The following is a 16,477-nucleotide window of genomic DNA, read 5'->3' on the forward strand; positions in this document are numbered from 1 at the left end:
ATATTTATTTATTTTATTTTTCATAATGGAGATATTAATGGAAACCAACTTGTGTCAGCCAAAGAAATCTCTGCAAGAACTGACGTTTTATTTCAGGGCTTTCTGTGGACAAACGTGGGTTGATATTTGATGAGCTTAAGCTCCCCCGATAGCTGGAATATGTACAGAGGACCTCTCTTCAGTATGAGGTCCAGGGCTAATGTAAACTTAGCCTTCAGCTATGTGGCCATCCTCTTCCCTTCTGAGCCTTTTCATCATATTTTCTTTCTTATCTTCTCTCTGCCTCTCTTCATACCACCAAAAAAACATTTTTCCTATTCCCATTCTAATGTCATTGAAGCACTGCACATTTGTTAGAGGGTGCCGTGGAAACGGATTAATTTTTCATGGCACACTGTATCTCATGGCTGTAAACAGCCTTAATGGGGCGTATCAACATGATCAAATTAATTATTTAGTAAGACACTGACAATACTACCGTTTGAGGGAGAAATATACAAAATGATGAAACAGAAACTGCTTATTTGTGAGCACTCTGCAAGTCAGTTCAACCTCTTCACAAATCTGAAGTAGTATTTCAACAAGTAAGGAAAAAAAGCTTACCTTTTCTTCATGAGAAGTACCACACCTAAGAAGATGATAACAAAGAGGAGGATGCCAGCGATGACCCCAGCGATCTTCACGGTGTGGTCCGTTTGTTTCTCTGGCTCCACTGCGTCAGGTTTGTGAGTGGCTGCTCCTGAAAAACATCACAATGCATGAAGATCAAACAAAAAAAGTGCAACATTTAATGACAATTTGCTATTGTTCTACATGAGCCAAACTGCAGAGTGTACGTCCATGCTTTCTGTATGTCCTCATTGATTTGACTATGTGGAGGACTGAGGTTGATTATTCAATACACTGATATTCTGTGGCATTCTGTGGAGCATAAATATCAACAAATGTATTGGCTCGGAGCAATGTTTACTTTGAATGTAAGTGACTCCCTATTGTCCTGAAGACTCCACATTTAGCGTCGTCCTTAGTGGACATCAGCGCTCTGTGGATGAAGCTGCACTAGGAGAGATAAGCTCGCACCGTCTTTACCCTTGGTTAATCATGTTTGGGGCAAATGGTTGCTGGGCTGTAAGAAATGTAGGATGCAGGGCGGGAAAGATAATAACCAAGAAGATAAAAAAAAAAAAAAACTGAAATAACCAAAACATTAAGTATCAGCCCGGGATGAGATAGCCAACAATGAGACACAAAGAGAGAGGGAGGAGGAAAAGAACGTCTTGTTTTAACAGCATCTGCTCTCTGGGAAGCGATAAGAGGCCCTCTGAGGAAAGCAACGTTCCTGGAATGACAACTGTCCACCTGAACAACACCATTATTCCTTGTCACCAGGGGTAAATTTAGAATGATAAATTGTTATGTCAGACAAATCTGTTAGAGAGAGCTTCCTCCTCTCCTCAGCATTACCATTTTCTCTCACTATCAAAAAAAAGGTAAATATCTATCCTGGACTGGTTGTGACATATTGTTCCTGCTCTGGTGTGTTATTATCAACAGCCAGGCCTTTATTTAGACATACGTTTTTAAAACAGAGATTTCAAGACGGGTGACATATTAACAATTAAGTCTGGACAGATGGATCAGATTTGTCCCACTATCCTGTTACAGGCTAATATTACAGAAATGCTGTCAGTGACAAATCCCCATTTGAGCTTTGAGTGTTGTGTGTTCGTTGCTAGAAGTTAAAACTCTTCCATTCTAGCCTGAGAGAATGTGAGATTCACACAAAAGTAATTGTAATAATTAGACACCACTAAACTCTTTAAAACTCTCCAGAACTTTACGATGAGCACTACGGCATCCTTTTGTGTGTTTATAGTTGTCACAACTGCATCAACCAACACCTACAAACACATAATCTCCTAAAGATAATGAGAAATATTCATGAAAAGGGGATTAACTCCTGTCAAAAATCTCCAACAATGACAGATCAAATGGAAATTGCACCTCAAACAGGTCTTTCATGTCTAGTAATACCGAGAAGATGAAGTTAAAAGACATTGTCTGAGAGTTTAATCACACAGATTGTATGCAGATCGCAGGACATTAATACAAAACCACACACAAGCAATAATATGCAACTTGTTTTCATTTTGAGGGAATTGTCAGTATGGCCGCCACACTAAGCATATAGTGGGTAAAACCAAGTTGTGGACAGATAAACTGAGACGGTGAGAGAATGTGCAAGCTTACTGGTCTGACCTGTTAGTTGGTTGTCGCCAGCCGCTGGAGCGATGCGGATGTAGGGGGTTGTGAGCTGAGTCACGAGTATGGCGGCTGAGTGGAGTCAGTTGATCCAGGATGGCATGCAGTAGAAAGAGACATTGAGAGAGACAGGCCACACTGAAGCTGAAAACAGCCAAACCAACACTTCCCATCATCATGCAACACTGAGGCAGAGAAAGACATTACAGCATTCACAATTTGTTTTGCCAAGTTGGCAACCACAATCATTTCACAGTTCATATCTGTGTGAGCCAAACATAGTGCATGTAAATGTATCCCTTCAGGTGAGAAATTGCTTATATATGATCCTTCTACTTCTGATATATGCCATTTTAGTTCAGCCTATTGAGCCATGTGGATGGAGATATCTAGAACTCCACACAAAATCCATAGTGGAGCTGCAAAATATACAAGATTGCAGGGGCATGTCACAGGACCCCCCATGGCTCAGAACAGAGTGTGGCTAGGGCTCCCTCTGGTCTTATCAATTCTGCTTTTGGATCAATGGTGCTTAGACTTCATCACTTTTACTGTGTGGAGCAGGAAGTACGGCTGCATAGTTTGTAGCTGCAGACCTCAATGGGCAAACAGACTGCCTCCCAGTCATGGTAAAACACACGTTCCTGGACGTTTTACGTTTTAATGTGAAGACACTTTGACAGATCTTATAAATTTAATGTTTATTAGGTTAGTTCTCAGACATTATATGCAAGTGCGGTTAAGAAATGCATACAGCAAACATCAATCTAATGTATTCCTACCTTTTGTGGCTACTCGAACACAGTCAAGTTTGGTCTCCTGTGCACACAGAAACATTTAAGAGGATTGGGGGGGAAAAAAAGAAGAGGATCAGAGTTTAATATGATACACATAAACAGACATGAGACACACACAACCCTCATGGTTACAACTCATGGTTACAACAAAACAGCTCCGTCAGTATCATGCTGTCCCCTATCATCTGTTGAGCTCAATGACTGTGACACAAAACGCAGTTAGGCGAGCAGGCCTACAGCACAGATTAGTGGTGCTGAGCTGCTGATTTGTCAGCCAACAGCGATCTGTTGGCAGCCTGTGGCTCAAGGTGGTCAGCCACTGTGGAGAAACCTGAGCCCTGTGACAAGCGACACCATCCCAGCATGCAGGAATCCAAAATGACACGTCAGGGAGCCTTTCTGAATATGTAATAGAGTTTGAGCTCTGACAACAGCCTTCAACAACATGTTAAAAAAATAAAAAACACTGCTCTTGATGCTGGCAGAGAAGTTTGTTGTCAACAATGGTCTGGTGAACAGGATAAAGGACACAGACAGGAACGGCGAGGCAATGAGTACTACAACACAAAAGACATGAGAGCTGTGTCCCTGTGTTTGATGCAGCCAAGCTGTCCAATAAGCAATGAGCACACATGGGAGAGACATCATTTCAAGGCCACGAGAGGCATAATGAAGAGGAAAAAAAAACAAAAAACATCAATGTTCATGTGATCCTGGGTGCATGTGTATTCACATTACTGCTGTCAGATTGTCCCTTTATTAAAGGCAACATAACCAGAAGTTTTTTAGATTTTTATTTGAATAGAAGGCTAAACAAATTCTACGTTTTGTTGGCACTCACCTTATCTAAGTGCTAATTAAGTTTAAGAGGCTCAAACAAATCACTCCAACATCATTAGACATTAATTAAAACTCGCGGAACTATCCACTGACAGTGATAGCTTAATAAAAGAGTGTGCACAGGCCGCTGTAAATCAAAACATCGAATATTAAAAATAATGTCCATCGCAGAGACAGAGCTTTATGCTGTCAGCAAGGGACTCGGTCCTTTTGTTTGTGTGTGGAAGAGAACTGTCAGCCATTCATCTACCTGGAAAGTTTCAGACCGCCAATGCTTTACTCTCAAGAGCACACTTGCTAATTAGATTCAGTCCTGTCGCACATGTTATTTCAATTGCCTCCTTAAAGACGTGCTGGTGTTTCTCAAAGAGGCTGTTTATGGGGATTTTTTATTCAGGACTGCAATCGGTGGGACTCTTGAAGTCGACATTGAGCGGCCCGCCGTGGCTCCGTGGAGAGAGGGTCTCGCCAAGTGCCACTTGATGACAGAGGCTGCGACCTGTATGATCGGTAACCCCACTGTTGCTTCCTGCCTCCCACACTTAGCTGCCGGTGGGACCACTGCCTCTCTTAAATGCAGTTGATCAAAAGCTTGTCTGGCATTTGGCGTAAAGCTCAATAAGAAGAGGCAGGACAACAGGGCCAGAGTAATTGAGGGGGAGCGCATGTCCGCACATAAAGCTTTGCACCCCGCACTTGACCCTGCTGTAGCCTATTAAGAGTGCAGACAGTGCTGTTGGTACACCCCACCAGAGTACTTTCACATCTCTCAGAGGCCAAATGCAATTGTGCTGCTGCATGCACGTGTCTGCCTACAGTATGTTAGCAGCAGTGGTGGAATGTAACCAAGTACATTTAGTTTACTTAGTAAATTTTTTCTTTTAATGCCCCTTTATACTTATACTTCACTACATGTCAGAGGGAAATAATGTACTTTTTACTCTGCTACATTAATCTGACAGCTTTAGTTACTACTTACAAATTTAGATTTTTGCACATAAAATACGGTTTTCTTTTAAATTAAACTACCAATAATATATAGGCCTACAAGTTAATTTGAAGATTAAAAACTAAGTTGATTGACAGAACTGTTTTGTTTGTTTTCAGTTTCTAAAACGTGGGGATTTTTCTGCATTGAGTAATTTTACCTTTAATACTTAAAGAACTTTTTTCTGATCATACTTACATACTTTTACTTAAGTAACATTTGTAATGCAGGACATTTGCTTGTAAAAGAGTATTTTGACAGTGTAGTATTAGTAACTTACCTTACTTATGTAAAGGATCTGAATACTTTGTCCACCGCTGGTGAGCAGCTACTGCATAGACTGAGGGTCTTCTGTACTCAGCCACTTCATCTTCAGCCTTTCATTCACATAGTCAACCAATCTGTCAGCCTTTCATTCGCATTTAACCTACCATAATATTTAGCATTGTTTCATATACACACATGTTGATATGTGTGCACATGACTTAAAAAGAGAGGAGAGGTTTGCCAAGCAGTATACTACAGTAACTTTAAAGGTGCATCTATATTTTTAGTGTTTGAGGTTCATTGAATTAAGTACACAAATATATTACAATAATGTAATTGTCTAGTTGCTGAGGTACAATATGTACGTATTTGCACAGAACTTTAAGACAAGCTGTCAAACAATAAACTGTCAACCTGGCACCCAACACACAACATGTAAACTAGAAAAAGTGTTATTTTTTCCTCTTTTTGTCATCTTTATTATTCCTTGGTTGTAAGTGGTGGAATAAGTATTCAGATCCTTTACCTAAGTAAAAGTAAAACTCACCACAACACTCCCTCACAAGAAATTTGGTTAGTTGGTACTTGGTTGGTACTTGGTTGTTTTCCACCACTGGGTTTCAAAAATGTCTCATTTGGAAACACCACGCAGCTTTGGCATAACTTACTGAATTGGCATGAATAAAATAAACATTTTAGAAACACCCACCCCGTTGGCTGTGCTGACAGCCTGGTAGTAGATGCTGTAGCTTTTTTGAGGCAGCAGAGGGGCGTTCCAGTAGCCGTTGTAGGTCTTGTTGTCCCCCACAGTGAAGGGCTGGGGTGAGTGGATGCCGCCGGCAGGGAACTGAGCAGTGAAGTAGTACTGAGAGTTTAGGAGCGTGGCGTTCTGGAAGTGAATGGGAACTGGGTAGCACCGCAGGATTTCTGCTGTGCCTCGTGCTCTGCGTGGCCGTTCCTCCTCCACCACCACCTGGTATGCACTGCAAGCACAGGACACACACAGAATTAAAAGACTCCATTGGGCCAAATGGGCGCTTGCCAAAACACTGTTGGCATTGCAGGCAATTTTTATTTTGTCTAAAAATGGCCCTTTTATGAATGGCACAGAAAGGCATGTTGCAAAGCTCCAAATCTTAGAGTACACAGAGTCTCTAGAATTGACTCTTTATTTACATGTGAGATGGAAGAGATTTTTGGATAGATAATTAATTTTTTTATCGAGCCATTTCAGATATGCTTATTCAAAGTTTTAAATTAAAGCAATACAACATAGTAAATTATCATTTAAATGTGTTAACTCAGGATCCATAACGAAAACATGACAAACAATGTGTGTAAACACTTCGCTTCATTGCAGAGTTTCCTTTTCAACACAACATCTTTGTGCTAAAAGTCAATATAAACCGGGATAAACTTTTCCCATCTTTAAAAGCACAAAAAAGGCATTGAAGAGTGGAAGTAAATAGCAAAAATGTATTCGGACATTACTTTTCATTAACTAAACTTTTCAAATTGGTAAACTAACACAATTTACTCGTGTATATAAGTGAACAGCTACATTAAAAAAACATAGTGCAAGATAAATGAGCAGTGACACAACAAGGCCTGACGTTATTTGTATTTTCATTATTCAACAACTGAAAAGGTTAACCACTCTTTCCATTTCCTCGCCATCCGAGCCTTGTGTTTAGCTAGTTGAAAACTGCAGCCGTCTGTGCTTCTGACAGAGACAACATTGTCTCTGAGCCGGCCACTTTGCTTGAGGGGGAGAGTGACTGTCTTATAGACTTTAATGTTAGTATGCATCTTGCATCCACCTGGTAAATCTATTCAGTCGCTGAGTGACAAAGAGTCTGTTTACAGCTGCCACAGAGAATAACCAGCCATGATTGGGGACTAGTGTTCCATTTCCAAAAGAGTCACGCAAACAAGTTATTATTACAGAAGACAGAGCAAAGTTACACTGCTCACTGAATGAATGCATGGCTTTTATAAATGAATGAATGAATGAATGAATGAATGAATGAACGAATTCTATGATGTGACATGCTCTGGTTCTCCAGTTTTGGAAAGCTGATTTAAGGCTTTTAGCACATTTCTTTTTTCATAATTGGATGATATGTTTACAAATATGAACTAATAAATAATTTGCACATTGTTGAACACCTTTTTTTTGACAAAATGACATCCTATGCGTGCATTCACACTTGGTATTAATACGGTTTCCTGTTATTTAGATGCTGGCCACATTGTGATCAGATAAGTTAGGTGGGGCTGACGGACTTGTCGGAAGTCTGTAAGAGAAGACTTATATCTGCTACTACATGTAGCTTTTGCAGGGCTTGCTTCAGCAAGCAGGCAGAGGCAGTGTTAGGCGACATTTCAACTTGCTAGGCCACTCTTTTCTTAAGAATGTGGTCACACGGTGTGGCGTGCATTTACACCTGGCTGAGATCCGATCACAAGGCAAGGCAGACCTCCATCCTTCAGGTGTGGTCTGGCTGATCAAATTCCATTCTGCATGCAGTTACAACAGGCATTAGCATGTGTTTTTTCCTTCTTTGTTGGAGGTATCCTGACACGCAGCATTTTCATTGGCAACAACTAATTCTGTAATTGTTGTGCATTTGACAATAAAAAAACTTGAAGAGCTGTGCTGATCACAGCTTAGATCTATTAGAATTAAAAATAAATGCACTTGTACATTGCTCTCTTTATGGGTTTGCTATCGGAAAATAGTTAGAAAATGTACAAGACAATTTTACAAACAACCATTTAAATCATTGTGAAGCATGTCACATAAAATAAAAATGACAATGGGTAAGTCCTGGCAGGATGTAGAGCTTCAATGACCCTGAATATTTTTTTCTTTGGCCCACATTATTAGGACATCAAGTACAAACAAATCTGCACTGTAGTGTATGTACTCTTAAGCTGTACAATTGCTGTACAAACAGCGTGGAGATGATCAATTGTTCCCGGCGGTTGGTACTGGATGATTAAGTGTCCCCTTGTGTGTACAGCATGGGCTCTTTAACCCTATAATTTATCATAAGGTGCTTTCAGTGTCATTAGAAAATCCCCCTTTGCTCTTGGTTGGTGTGTCCCAATTCCTCAGAGCTCTTTTATTTAGTGCCGGGTTTGAAAGTGATGAAATATTTAATCCAGCTGGGAGTCTGAAGAAGGAATCAACCTTTAATTACTGTCCCCTATTGAGAGCAGAGGTCACAGGGCAGATGCAGACAGTGCATGATGGGAGCCCCTTAAGTAGCTGCAGAGCGCCAAAAAAATGAGTGAGGAGGCCTCAGCCACAACACCGTAGATCTGATATAAGCTATGAGACTATAGAAACTATTCAGAATGATATCTGCTGTCAATTATAGTGCTGTACCTATTGGGTTTAATGCATTTTCAGCACATATCCTAAGAAAGGCTTTGCATGTCTATATTGTTATTTTAGAATTCAACAATGCCTTGTACAAATGACGGCCATTAACTATGTTTTAGTTTTGCTGTCGCAATGAACACTTACTCATAGCTTGCCCATATTGGTATTTTAAATTCCAAATCAATCTGCAGATAGTGAAATAAAAACAAAAGCTGGCTCCCCCCAGGTGGCTCCTTATGATATGATGATGTGGCTGTGCCATGACTTAATGATAGACACAGTGTGAATGGTACTGCCTTTCCTCAGGCAAAATACTAAGTGCCACAGGCGATGAGGCTCCAAGGGTAAGAACTCTTGTAAAGTGGAAATCTAAACCAGTTCTCTTCCACGGAACATTCACTGCTGCAAGAAAACTAAATATTATCTCACAATAAATTTGCAATTTAATACAAATGTTTTGTTCATCTTTGTAAGTGATAGCGACAAACTTTGCTGGTTTATTTTAAAGCGTATTGCAAGGATAGCTTGATTCATGCACATACAATGTTCCAAAAAGCACACTTCCCCTGTGTTTGATCCCCTGTGGTTAATATACTGTAGTATTTTCACCTGAACTGCTTATCAAACGTAAAACGTGACTCAAGTTTAATGTTGGCAATATGAAAATGCAATGATTCCTCTTTTTTCTGTTAATTACTGCTGTCATGTTAATGTGCCTTTGAGCAGCTGACACCTTGTCACCTCATGCTGAGTTCACAATTTACATTTTGAGTCATTTTGACAGACCAGAGTCATTTAGTCGTTTTCTTGATTTAGTATGACATGAATGAGCAGCAAAAAAACAACAAATGAACAACAACGCCTTGATAGCAAGAACAAAACATCCTTTATGGCTAATGTTTCATTTGATCTGATGTCAAACAGGGAATCACAGATTACTTAACATTAATATTGATTAAAAAAAAAAAACAATATTGATGATTATGCAGTGATGGAAGTTTTTAAATCATTTACTCAAAGTAAAAGTAGCAATACCAGTGTATAAAAACTCTGTTACAAGTTAAAGTCTTAATTTTGTATTTTTTAAGTAACATATTGAATCCATTTGCACCAATTAAAGTACTGTACTTAAAGAATCAAAAGTACATCTAGTTACTATACAAATGACCACTGTCAGTGTTCCAGTATTATATAATTATTGTTGCAGAATTATGTAAATTTTACTTTAAGGTTGTAGTTGGTCAAGGTGGAACTTTATCCACCCATCCCAAACAATCAATCAGATTTTATAAACGGATCATATTATTTGTATATTAAATCTTATAATCAAAGGCACACCATTTTCTATAAATATGTAGTGGAGTAGAAGCACTAAGTAGCATAAAATGTATGTACTCAAAGTACCTTAAAAATTGCAAGACAGTATATGATTAAAATGTAGCACTGATTTTCGTTATGTTTCCATAAATTTACCAGATAAAACCTTCTTCTTTGTTCTATTAGCAATGCTGTTAAGCCAATCCACAATGTTGCTAGACAAGATATGAACATGTTCAGCTAAATGTTAGGTACTAGTCCCGGCGACGGCCAACTACACCTTCACAAACGCACAGCTCATAGATTTAAAGGGGAAACCCACAGCTCGCACCACAAGCCTCTTTAAAAAGTGTGTAATTATACTTGATTCCAAAACTGCTGAAATCCATGACTTCCTTTACCTGGGCAGAAGATGGAAAGACAAGGAGTGTAAAGAAGAATGAAGGCTGTAGCTCTATGAGCAGAATGGTATAAGCTTTTCAAAGTGGTCTGCCAGAGGGGCCAGCAGGGCAGACCTGTACTCCTGCAGTAGCGCTGCAACCTGAGCTGACACCAATTAGGCCTCCTCCAGCCTTGCTGCCCGATAGATTTCAGCTCTGCCGCCATGTGACGCCAACCAATTATGGCGGACTGACTCGGAATCGACTGGATTGTGACCTGAAACCCAGATTTATTTTTCATGTGGGCTGATAGGGGAGAACTCCAGGCTGTTTGAGCAGATGAGGGAAGGGGCACGGGGAGCATTTCAATCACTGTCTCTCTCAATTGCTAATCGGTTGGATCTATATGCCTACATGTCTGATTTAAGAGCGGTTGTAAGTAACACTTCTCCTGACCCAGCATCCTTCCTCTATGAGTCTGTCTTCTTACTCTTTATAGTTCCCTGGTGTCCTTAAAGCTATAAAGCAAACACATTTGAAAGTGCTATAGATTACATTTGCCATTAAATCGTAAAAAGCATTGACTTGTGTCACGTTTAGGAACAGCTATTAGCGTTTGCTATGCCATGATCAAAGAAAGTTAGTGCTTATTTTAGGACTGTAGAAAATCACTTAACTGATTTAAGGCCATGGCTGAGCACAGATAATCTGATGCTACAGGGCAGAAACTACACTGAAACTCAGATTTCCTCAAAATGCTACTTACAACGCCAGAAACTGATGTATTTCATGGCTTTGTGTCAACCTACATGTGTCTGTGAGCTTGCTTAAGGCAAAGGTTATGGCAGGAAAAGAGAGGTCTGATTTAGTGCTGTGAATGATAAGGAAAGCATTTCAAATCATTTATTTCTGCAGAAGCATGTGAACATTTATTTTGATGCTACGTAGTGAGGAGGCGTATTGTAGCCTTGACGAGGGGCCATTGCAAACATTAGTTTAACACGACATGACTGATAGACAGTTCACTAATCCTCTTAAAGGAACAGTGTCCCCTCTGGTAAAAATTGTTCCCGGCTACGCGTTGTCGTCCCCAGAGATTAGAAGCCAAATCCAAGTTGGAAATGTTATACTGATTAGCAATTACACAAATATGAAAAATTGACTGCCTCCCTCAGCAGTGACAAACGCCTGCCCAGATTCATCTAAAATATGATTTGACTTCAGCATGACTGCAGGGTGCCAGAGTGAAACGGACGTTTGTTGTCTGTTATGTCTTGATTTTTTTATGAACCAGAGCTATCGTGTCATCTTCAAGTGTGTTCCCCTTCCTGTATTACAGCAAAACATCTGCTGTTTGAAACTCAAATGTCTGGAGCTCTATTACCTCCCAAAGCCAATCAGTGTGCAAGATTGCGTTATCAAATCAGCCTTCATGCTGTTCTGCTCTGCAGTGCTGCAGATCAGTGTTCTCCCTTGGCAAATCCCCATTTCATATGGGCTTTAAAACAGATTTCATAAAGTGTTCATTTTCAAATTGAGCCACCCACCACTTCAGAAATGTGATAGCTACTCTTGCAACATAAGCAGTGGCTAAACTTAAATTTAAGAGAGTGTAAAATTTAAGTCATTCATATACAAAATGCTAACTCTTCAATATATTGACTAGATCAGCTATGGTTACAAGTTTTTTGCACTTCAGGGACATTTTCCAATATCCCAGGTCGGAAGAGGATTAGGGCCACATGTGAAAAAATGATCTTTTCTGATTTTAAACACAGAATTCAAAAAAGAAATTTCACATGTGTCCCTAATCCTCTTCTGTACAAACTTCAAACCCAAAAGAGATGTTTTTTGATCTTGGGAAATTCAGATGACAGAGAAACAAAACACTGGCACTGACAGATCCATATTTGTCTATTTATCTGTGCGTGTTTTGTTTCTTTGATCCTTGCCACTACTGTGCACCTGATATACCATTCAAGATATGGAGCTGTGCGAGCTGCTACTTTGCATTATGAATTCAGAAGACTAAATTTATCAATATGGGCCAGAGAGCAGATCCCAACAGACCGCCTAACTCAACACCTTAAAATCTCAAAGGCATTATGTGTCACTTGAGGTGGAGGTAGAAAACACCTTCAAAAGCCTGCTAGGTATCACGTCTTAGGCCTGCATCATAATCTCTCCTCTATGCTGCCCTCCATCACCTTTTTTTTTTGCAATTCATATTTTGCGTCAGGCGCACACATGAAGGCAGTGTAATGGCCTTAATGTCCTGCGAGATTTAAGAGAAAGGAGGAAGTGGGGAAAAGAAACGTGTACCTGAAAATCCACAAAGTTCTGACGTCGAGAGGCTGTGCTGTGATCAAAGGATGTCTCAATTAGTTTTGAGTTGTAGTTGTGCCATGTTCTGAACTCTGACGAATGCTGGTACATTTTTTTAATGGATTATCTTGAGAGACTCATTAAACATATATAATCCTTCAAACTAAATGTATGTAGCAAAACACATCATTATCTCTTTCTCTAATTATAAATAAGCACTGTCACTGAGGTCATTCCCAATCTTAAAACAGATTAGATGTCAATCCTCACGTTTAGGATTGTGTTAAAGAACTAGTGCACAGTAACGTCTCAGCTCCATCAAACAGAATGAGGTGGGTTTCAAACCTCAGGTTATATCTCAGAAGAAAACTTTCTTTCATCTGGTTGCGAGGTGAGCATGCCTATGGTAAACAAAAGGAGGAGCACAGCATCGTAATTAATGAAAGCTCCAATTCACCACACTCCTGTTAATTATAATTAGGGGGTTGTAATTAGCGCACTGAAAGAAAGGCAGCCTGAGGAAGGCCTTCTGAGTTGTATCTTTGAGAAGATTAAAAACCGATCACTCTGGCTTTCTTGCTGAGGCCTCACCATTTGGCGCCGGGGCATTAATCTGGACAGCTGCACACACGGTAAACGTGAGCTGACAAGCCTGACTGAAGATCTGCAAGCTGTAATCTTTAAAAGACTCAGATGAGTTGATAGTGTAAAATTGAGTTTTACAGTGAGCATTAGTGTTTATCACTTCCTCACAGGAAGAGGTTAACACACTTTTCTTTAATATTGGCATGGGCAAATCACTCCGCACTGCTTACTACCAGCAGGAAGGATGTAGAAAGCCTTAATATTCTTCAATAAACTGTAGATCAAGTTGACAGTTCTATTACCGTTGTTACCTTTAACTAAGCAGCTACTCTAAAAAAATTCAAACTTTTGCCAACCAACAGGGGTTGCTCTTATAGACACGATCCGTCACTGGCTTTTTTCTGTTGATTGTTTTTGATGGGGCACCCTGGCCAAGCCAGAAGCACCTTAGCTCCGTTTGCTCGTTAAATGTTTTTTACTCTGTATACCCCCAACCACTTGCAGCAATTTAAAGATGTATAAATATAAATGTATATGAATCTGTCAAATATAAATCTGTTTCCCAGCATCCCTATAGCTCACTGATTAACATATTTCCGGGCTGGTAAAGTAGGTGGATTTTTAACCTTTGGATGGAGCCAGGCTAGCTGATCTCTTCCAGAAATAAGCTAAGCTAATTGTGTACTCAACGTCATATTTAAAAAAGACAAAGAAATTGTTATATTTCAAAATGATTCCTTTGTGTAGTGAGTTACTATGTACTCCAAGTTTGGAAGGCCTCCTTAGGCAAAACCAGATGAGTACAAAATATATAGTATAAGGAATTGTCAAGCCAGTATTTATCCCGTATCTTATTCCCAATATACTAAAGTAAGGAAATTCTAAAAATTTCCCTCCAGGGGATTTACAAAGGCTTATCTTATTTTAAGCCGTTATATGTCACATACATGTCACAACGTTAATGTGACATATACTGTATGCTTGTAACACGTATTACGAAAATGTCATTTATGAATGACACACACACACAAATACTGACTAACAAAAAGATGATCAAGCAAGCAGTATTTCTCAAGGCCAGTTTGGCCAAAAGCCCCCACTGGCGTTGAGTATACCAAAATGATGACTTTTTCCCCAACAGCCTGGTATGTATGGTGCACAGTAGAGCTGTACTGCTTCCTCTATAATGGCTAACAAACACAGCATCAAGCAGGCAGAATTCTTCCATTACCCAGAAGCCTGTGGTGGCTTTGGGTGCCCAGTACATGAAAGACATGTAAAGGAAAGAGATCCTAAAGCTAGCCTTGGCTGTATTGGGTTTTGTTCTTATCTTCAAAGGCTGTGCTTTTTTTCACAGGATCAAAATCCACAAACAAATAAAGCTCAGAAAATTTAATGCGTACAGTAAGCTACAGAATTCCCTGGCAACTTTCCTCCACGTTGGGGTTTTGATAAACACAAGCTCTTTGATAATTTTCTGTTGCTGATGGTGGTTCCTGTTGTTTTAATATGCTGATTTGTTGTTTTTACCCTGTGCTGTGTGTGTGTGTGTGTGTGTGAGAGAGAGAGAGTCCTCATTGTGAAAGCCTACCTCACAGGTGCACCTCTGCTTTGGGCAGGTTTAAGCAGGACAGTGACTGTGCTGTCTGTTTGGTTCAGAGAGATTTCCTGGTCATACGCCGGCATGGAAGGAGCTGTCGAGAAAACAAATCGGAGGGGTTTTACTACACTGCAAAGCAAAGTTCAAAACAGTTCAGTTTTGGGTCAGCACCAAGACAATTTTCTCCCTTTTACAATCAGCACTTAATGCCTTTTACCTTTATAGTGCTATGATTTAATAATTATGTCCAGCAATAAAAGAAAAGGGAAACATTTGCTGCTGTCGCAAAAGTATTTACAAAGCATTCTTCAAAATAGTGCACATGTATCTCAATAAAAAAAAGTGTCAAAATTAAGAATGGCCAACTAGTCTCATGGTTAATATCTAAATCAATCCCAGTTTTCATTAAGGAAGACCAGCCAGGGTTTATAGAAACTAAAAGCACAATTTGTCTTTCAATAATCACGCAACTGTGCTAAATCTAATGCAATTGCAAGACTAAACAAAACACCTAGCAGGTTCAATGATGTAGGATAGGATTGTATTACATTATGTTACTTACTACACGGCTAATTTAAAAAAAAATAACGATTTTAAAATGATTTTATTGATTAAAAAATTGTCCTCTAGTGTCTATGCTCAGGACTGTGCCCATACAAGCAGCTTGTTATTCAGATATAACGCAGTAAATTCATTCAGATAAAGAATGCAGTAAATTAAGTTTTCAACAAAGCAGTGTAACAAATATAGTTAATTGTTTTAGTAAAACTGTTTTCTTTATTTTATTACGTTGGACACGTTGGATATATACCCTTTGAGACAAAAGGGAAGATATTAATTAAGTGGAATCATTGCTATCTAATCTTTGTTTGAGTTAAATTCAAGTTCCATTTTCCATTCAAACATTTGGCCATAAAGAACTCCAGCGGCGGTAAATGGTGCTCTTCTTATTGAACATCATTCGCACACACACTGACTGGCAATACTCTTTACCCTCCTGACCTGATATCTTGGTGGTGAACTGGGTGATGATAGGGGGGCCATAGCCCTTGGCTGTGCTGGCACGCAGGGTGAAGGAGTATGTAGAGCCCGGATAGAGGCCTGTGAACATGTGGGTGGTCTCGTTTCCCAACTTGACTACCTTCCCACTCTGGTTGGAGAGGTCCAGCTCAGGGTCAAAGGAACTCACAGCTTTGTAGGAAATCTAGGAAGGAAGGAAATGAATATTCAAATACTGGCCTCTGGTACTCGGACCTCAGCTCTCCTCTGCTGAAAAGGATATGTATTCATACACTGATGTTTTATGTTGGAGGCATCCAATTGGCTCTGCAAGCTAAAGCATTCATTTTACTGCGCTCTTTAATCTCTATTTCCCCTGTGCACTACTCAGTACTACCAAAAGCTACAGAGCATTTTTTTAAGTCTTATTTTTTACAATATTTCTTTGTGTATGTGCATAGAAATAACCAGACTTATTACAAATATTTGTAGAACTACAGTTGTGCATATTAATAGCAGTTTTAACATCATTAACCTCATAAATCATATTTTTTGGTAAAAATGATATTTCTACATGGCAAATAATTTACTACTAAGTGTTGTAGAGTCCTTGAAAACCAACAGACCCAACAGTCATGACATGCATTCTGCTCATTCTGTGTTACTAAATCTGTAATCGAAAGGTGCATGTTCAAAATAACAGCAGTGTTATGTTTAATTCATGAG

General features: G+C 39.5%; 1 protein-coding gene across 16 annotated transcripts in view; it reads right to left on the minus strand.

Annotated features, from left to right (window-relative positions):
- LOC117954295 (receptor-type tyrosine-protein phosphatase mu-like) overlaps window positions 1–16,477 on the minus strand; it is a 152,280-nt gene that overhangs the window by 47,714 nt on the left and 88,089 nt on the right. For 15 of the 16 annotated variants that reach the window (XM_034887994.1, XM_034887992.1, XM_034887993.1 and 12 more), the window contains exons 10-15: window positions 15,755–15,956; window positions 14,744–14,846; window positions 5,864–6,137; window positions 3,045–3,081; window positions 2,260–2,334; window positions 604–739 (exon numbers count right to left, since the gene is read on the minus strand). In XM_034887994.1, the coding sequence (XP_034743885.1) occupies window positions 604–739; window positions 2,260–2,334; window positions 3,045–3,081; window positions 5,864–6,137; window positions 14,744–14,846; window positions 15,755–15,956 (827 nt within the window). The remainder of the gene's footprint in view (window positions 1–603; window positions 740–2,259; window positions 2,335–3,044; window positions 3,082–5,863; window positions 6,138–14,743; window positions 14,847–15,754; window positions 15,957–16,477) is intronic. The other variant, XM_034887979.1, reaches the window with a different exon arrangement.

Source organism: Etheostoma cragini, chromosome 12, assembly GCF_013103735.1.
Source record: "Etheostoma cragini isolate CJK2018 chromosome 12, CSU_Ecrag_1.0, whole genome shotgun sequence".
NCBI classification, from domain to species: domain Eukaryota; kingdom Metazoa; phylum Chordata; class Actinopteri; order Perciformes; family Percidae; genus Etheostoma; species Etheostoma cragini.